The sequence below is a fragment of the Hibiscus syriacus genome, unplaced genomic scaffold, assembly GCF_006381635.1.
Source record: "Hibiscus syriacus cultivar Baekdansim isolate YM2019G1 unplaced genomic scaffold, ASM638163v2 tig00110377_pilon, whole genome shotgun sequence".
Lineage (NCBI taxonomy): Eukaryota > Viridiplantae > Streptophyta > Magnoliopsida > Malvales > Malvaceae > Hibiscus > Hibiscus syriacus.
This window is the reverse complement of record NW_024062711.1, coordinates 1,262,113-1,269,002: the sequence shown is the minus strand read 5'-3', so window position 1 is coordinate 1,269,002 and position 6,890 is coordinate 1,262,113. Positions and strand designations below refer to the sequence as shown.

The following is a 6,890-nucleotide window of genomic DNA, read 5'->3' as shown; positions in this document are numbered from 1 at the left end:
GATTACAAGTTATATGTTAACGTTTTGCAAAATATTAAAGATTTAGGGAAAAATTATAATTTTCAGAAATCCTGTAAGGTATTGATACCTATTGAATAAAAAATATATAACTTTGGTGTAAATTTGATTTTTTTTTTTAAGATTTTAAAATGATATTTTGATATAAAATGTCTGTCGTCACTCTATTTATAATTTAACGATCAGGAGAATAATATCAAGATTAAATATTCAAAACATGAATATAATCAAAGGTGTACTTCTTGATTTGGTGCGTGCTTTGAGATTAACACTAAGAATCTATTCAGAGAACACCGGCCCATTTTGTAGTAGTCATGAATGGAATTCATTCCTTTGCTGTTCTAAAGTGACATTAAGCAGATGTGGTTCCTCTGAAATTGTTAGCCTATTTTGTCATCATAACAAAATTTAAATCATTCAATGGGCAATTTTGCAGCAAATTTTGTACATTTCTTTAGACCAGTGGCACATGAATTGAAAACAATTCAAGGTAATCGAAATTGGAAAGCATTAACTTTTGCTTTAGGGTAGCTCATGCCAGTCTTTTCCCTTATTGGCGATGAAACAAGAAAATATGTAGATAAAAATCTATGGGTGGTTGAGTTGGGTCTCCATTATTGAAGACAAAAATCATCAAGTGAAATCCCCACTAAAACCCAAGTGTATCATGAATTTCAGAAAACAATGATTGCAGATACAGACTACTGAGGTTGTTGAGAATGTTGGAGAAAACCCAAATACCAAGTTCATTAGTCGTCATCAAGTCTTTGCATAAATGAAACAACTCTGTAGAAGATTGTTATTTTGGTCCATACTTGACCAATGGAGAAACAAAAAGTCCACGGTATCTGCAGACTGCAAAAATTAAAATTATCCCAAGTCACTGTAATTATGATCCGTTTCCCCATGTAATTGCAAAATTCATGGGAACAACTTATCTGACTATATACCAAATGTGACCGTCCGATTTTTCATCTTCTGCATCCATGCTGTCACCACCGGTGGTACTCGGCAGACCTTTAGCACGAGCACCGGCAGGGAGGGGACCCTGTGGAGATCCAGATTGTGAAATGTTTGCTTTCATGTGTTCATTATTGCACTGATTTTGAGCTGACTCTTGGCTGTTTCCTTGCCCAGCTGAAGAAGCCGGAAGCTTTCGGAAATGAAGTCTGAATTTCTGCACATAAACCCACATTCATTGCACCAACTCAGTAAAACATAAAGGATGATAACAAAACTACAATATGTTTGGATTTCATATGAAAATTGAACGTTCACCTGCAAATGGCTTTTCACTTCATCATTGGTGAGACCCTCAACTTGCATCAGCTTTCTAATCTGTTTAGGAGTTGCCACTGTGAAACATTAAGACATTAAAAAAGAAATCAGATTCCATTCTTTTAGTCCTAAAAAAGTCATAATTATATGAAATTGAGAACATATGATACAAACGTTCGATCAATTAAATCTGTCAACCTTTACTTCCAAAACTAAATAAATGAATCCATTAAATTTGATAACTCTATTGCAAAGGGGCCCTAACCTTTTGAACCTCCAAGCTGTTGAAGAGACTCAACAAATAGCCTATGAAGCTCAGGTGACCAGCACCGCCTTTGTTTCCTAGAATTCTGCATATGCGCCTGCTGTTCACGTTGTTGATGTTTGGTCTGAGACTTGATTTGATTTTGGTCTGAAGACAAGGAAGGGCTAAAACCAATTCCACAGCTGCCATTGCTCTTCAAAACTGACTTACAAGAACCCAATTCAGAACTTGGAAACATGAGAGAAAGTCCTAAATTTTCCTTATCCACTTGTCCCTTGAATCTTTTTTCATTACAAAATTCAATTGGGTTCTGTTAAATGCAATCCCATTAGTAATACTATCCCATAAAATAAGATTAAAACAAGACAGCTAGTTATTTAACAAAAACAATCAGACGGCTAGTTTGGGATTACCAGTTTCGGTTCTGGAACTTTGTTTGATTTCTTGCTGTGATCAACGCTGTCAGAATCAGAGTTCCAGAGTTGAACAGAACTCATCCAGTTTTTCTTGTCACCGCCATCTTTTTCCCTATCTACCCTTCCATTCTCCTCAAAATTCATCTTCAATGGCAACAACAACTCTTCTGTCACTGATAAATCCTCCATTTCCTTACACCGTATTTCTTCCTCCTTCAATCTCTCAATCACTAAAACCCCATAAAAACAATCAAATTAAATCACAGGAAAAAAAAAAGAAAAATCAAAATTAAACACGAAAATCTGAAGGAAAAAAAATACCATCTTTCAAGAGAAGCATGGAAAGAGGAAGTTCGCGTTTAAAGGCATCGATTTTCTTCATTTCATCTTCCAATCTTTTAACAAAATCACTAATCTTCAGTAATCTTTGAAACCCGTATTTGATCTTTGAAACCTCTTTCAGAAACTCTGATATGGTTCCTGGTACATAAGCTGAACTTAAATCCAAAGTCAACTCCATCACGTCACCTTTTTCCTTATATATGGACATGTAAAAGAGATTCAAGATCCGCTGCCTGTTTCACAAACGGATCGTCGCGTATTTTAAAGTTACAAGGCTGAAAACTCGGTACGGTAACTCAGCGATGTTTGTAAAGAATCTTTGTGGTTCTGTAAGGCCGATGCGGCGAATTGTTTAGAAAATGAACTTAAATATTATATTTTGTGCTTTTTTGGAAATTAAATTACGTTGTAGACGTTGTAAAAATTGACCATAAACAGCAGAAACATTAATAGGGTATACTTGTTTCTAGATTTTTTTGGTATTTATTATTCTTTCTTTTTTATACTAGAAACTATCTTTGTGAATCTAATAACTAAGGAGTACGTGTACGTGATTGTGGATTATTTTTAAGTATTTTTAAGTTTAAATTTTGTTATACAAAATATTGTATAAATTTACAGATCTTTCTAGATATAATTACATCACATTAAGTTTCATATATCACAGCAGATATTATATTATTATTTTTTAAAAATAATAATTTTTATCTCATTAAATTAAATAATTTTTTCTTAAATTATAAGAAAGTCTACAAAGATAAGAGTAGACAAATCATACGTATTAGAACTATTAAAAGTATAAAGTAATCGTTGAGAATAAAATAAGATGATATAAAAAACTCTTGAAATTCAATCAAACAATTTAAATAAATGATAGATACAAATAAATATTAGTAAAAGATAAATTCTATCAATACAAACATTAAAATACATATAATAATGATGACTCATTTACAAATTAGTTTTATCGCAACTCAACTGTGATTTACCTTCGATGATTACAAACATCTATCAATATCCAACTTAGGATTCAAAGTTAAAATAGATAAACAAGATAATCTGATAAATCCCATCAGATGAACGTGAAACTAAACCATGAGAAAGAACATGATATTTAAAATGTGTCGTACAAGAGCGAAAAAAGAATATGTTATAAGAGCAAAAATCGTTTATCATTTTCATAAAAAAAATGAGAAGACTAATAAAATAAAGAGATAAGAGGATGACAAAAAAGGGGAAAAGGGAAAAAGGGAAAAAGGGAAAAAAGTAAATTACGCGGATAGTATTTTTATGTTTAGAGTTTTTTTGATTTTGGTCAGCAATTTAAAAATTAAGGGGGAATGGTCCCTAACATTATCTATTTGTTGATTTTAGTCCATCAATCATTAATTTTAAATTAACCCCTTTTGTTTAAGTCCATAACATGCCTAAGGAACTAAAATCAAACGGGATTTAATGGCTAAGCGACTAAAATCAAACATATTGATAATGTTAGAGACTAAAATTAAATGGATTGATAACGTTAGGGATCATTCTTCCATAACTTTTAAATTGGTGACCAAATTTGGTAGACCGAAAACATAAAGAACTATCTGCATAGTTTACCCAAAAAAGAAATCAGCTATCACGTCAACATTGGTGTTATCATTGGTGATGAAAATATAAGAAAACTAGAAGAAAAGATAAACAATACAAGAGATAGAAAAAGACTAAGGAAGATTTTCTCATTAATGAAATTTTAAAATGATTTTACTAGATAAAAAAATTATGTATAATTTTACTATTTAATTGATATAAAATTTAAAATATTTAACATAATAAATTTCTTAGAATATTAAATTATCATAACATAAGTTATACCTTACGAATTAAACGACTTCAATAGTAAATGAATTGTCATTTTTTGAGGTCTCGATTTTTAACATTATGAATATCAGGGTTTTAGCGTTCAATATCATATGATTGAAAGTTAACTTTTAAACATATATTACTTGTACTTATCCCAGATTAATAAAAAAAAAATTTATACCCTTGAGTTTCCTAACCTAAAACAATGTAAATGGTTTTTAACCTAACAAGTTATTTATAACATTAATTAAAAACGTGTTTTGTTTCTAAAATTACAAATTCTCAACTCATATAAAATCCCATATATATATATATATATATATATATATAAACACTAAGCATTAATTATTAATAATATGATTAGAGATGGTCTTAATTCTCTACTAACCCTGTCAAAAAGAATCATTTTATATCACTTGTGCAAAAAAAGTTTGTTCTTCTTAGAATTCACAAGCTATATTTATTGTTAAACCAAGCACAACGTGAAATTATCCTTGGCTGTGTTTATTGTGAAAGATAAATAAATAAATAAAAATGCATTTCCCATTATTCCTTCGAAGAAAAAAGGTAAAAATTAAATACAAATGTGAATAGTGGGCAATTGATTTAATTAATAAATAGCCATCCATCGGAGACTTTGACCTATAATAGCAAGATGGGAAAAAGATGAAACAAAACTTGGAGGAAAGATTCCTTTTTTTGACAAAACCCACTTTATTTGATTGTTTTCGTTTTACTTTTGGGTAAAGTACACAAATGATCCCTTGACTATAGGGTATTACTTTATTAAGTCTATCAATTATTAAAAGCTACAAAATGGTTATTTGACTATGGAGGGTTACTTTTTAAGTCCCTCGACTATTAAAAGTTACAAAATAGTCACTTAACTATTCATTATGTTCTAAACTCTTCTTTTTTGTTAAAAATTAACGACATTCGAAGCTGAATGTTAACATGTTGACTTGGATATGATAAAATATGATCTAGCACTGAAGCCATCATTTTTTTAATGAAAAATGACGAGTTTGGAATATAATCAATAGTCGAATGATAATTTTGTAAATTTTAATGGTCAAGAGACTCAACAAAGCAACACTTTATAGTCAGAGGATCATTTTATAACTTTTAATAGTCGAAGGACTTAATAAAGCAATATCATATAGCCGAGGGACCATTTGTATACTTTACCCTTTACTTTTTTGGTGTTCTAGTAACATAAATTTAAGGGTAACATATATTTAGTATCTAAACTATTGATTTTGGCTCGTCTTAATATATGAACTTACATTTTTTTTCAAAATCATACCTAACATTTAGTTTTTGTTTCATTTTAGTACCCCGCCATTTAAAACTTAACGGACAGGCTGGCGAGGCATAGCTCCGGTAGACGGACAACCAATTTGAATGGTGGACCACAAGAGAATAATGGATTGACCAACGTAATCCAATTTAAGGCCCATTAGATAATTGAAAATGGAGATCGAATGATGAAGAAGTCAAAGAGTCCATCATTGATTTGGGAAGATTGAGGCATTTTTCAATGTGGAGACCAAAATTACTTTTAGGGTGTCAGAAAGGTGTGGGTTTAAAAGTTTGGGCTTCATTAGTTGACGAATTCGACGATTGACGATTGTAGACACGACGGTCAAAGAGCCGAACTGTTAAGTTTTTAACAATGAGATAGTAAAATGAAAAAAAAATGAATATTATAAATATGAATACACTAATAAGGGTTCTATGAATATAAATGCCCACTAAAGTTATAATACAATACTCTAAAAGAGATACTAGAAGTCTTGCTGCAACGGTGCTCCTCGAACGACTCAACTTAATAACACGCGAATGAAAAACATATGAATGATGAGCTTACAAAGCCCATCAGTATAATTGTTAATCTAGACGAGCGTTATGAATCTAAAAATCATAAGAATGCTAAATATATGGAACTATGTAGTAGGTACATGTATAATCTTAATCAAGTGCTATCAACTTAAGGTTTAACTATTCTATCGTTGAAGTAGGAGTCTCATGCTTCCGTTAATCCTCTTCTAAGGGCCTTGCCATGAGTACACCTCTAATGGGTCTCTAACCATAATGATTGTAACTGTTATGAATTATCTGAATGTGACACTAACACTATTGTGCATTATCTGAATACAACACACTGCTAGTATCTGGTCTCACATAACCATTAAACACTAGTTAACTGAGGGAACTCAGTGTCACATAGAATTGGTAAAATTCCTACTAAGTTGTTAAATGATCTTCTGGTCTAACATAGCCATTAGGTAGAGCATAGAGGGGGAACTGGTCATCACATAGTAATCAGTACAATTACCGCTCAACTACGTATTAGTTCGGTCTCACATAGTTGTCAACCCAAGCTTTAAAGATATATGTTGTACTGGATTGATACAACTACATATGCATATCTGAGGGCCCTAAGGACACACAACATGGACAATTCTCTACTAGGGAAACTGAGGTAGCCTAATTACACACTAATGTAGCTCGACAACTAAAGTGAGATCAACCTGTCACTAACTGCTATCTCGGTCGTTCTCTAATCTAGAACGTTGTGTGAAAGTTTATTAGTCTATTATTTCTGATAATTTATTAAGTTTCTCTATTATGGTCATTAGCACTAAAGGATGTTTTAGTCATTTCTCTAAGGAGATATCTATGATTTTCAAGATTTTACGATGAATATTGATTTTTCTATT

General features: G+C 31.4%; 1 protein-coding gene across 1 annotated transcript; it reads right to left on the bottom strand.

The window, feature by feature from the left end:
* Positions 1 to 937: 937 nt before the first annotated feature.
* On the bottom strand, positions 938 to 2,512 carry LOC120121575 (transcription factor HHO5-like). The gene is given in 5 exon segments (XM_039140896.1): positions 938 to 1,195; positions 1,297 to 1,373; positions 1,562 to 1,898; positions 1,975 to 2,207; positions 2,299 to 2,512. Coding segments are annotated over 5 exon segments (1,089 nt in total). The 5' UTR covers positions 2,498 to 2,512; the 3' UTR covers positions 938 to 952.
* Between the last annotated feature and the right edge of the window lie 4,378 nt (positions 2,513 to 6,890).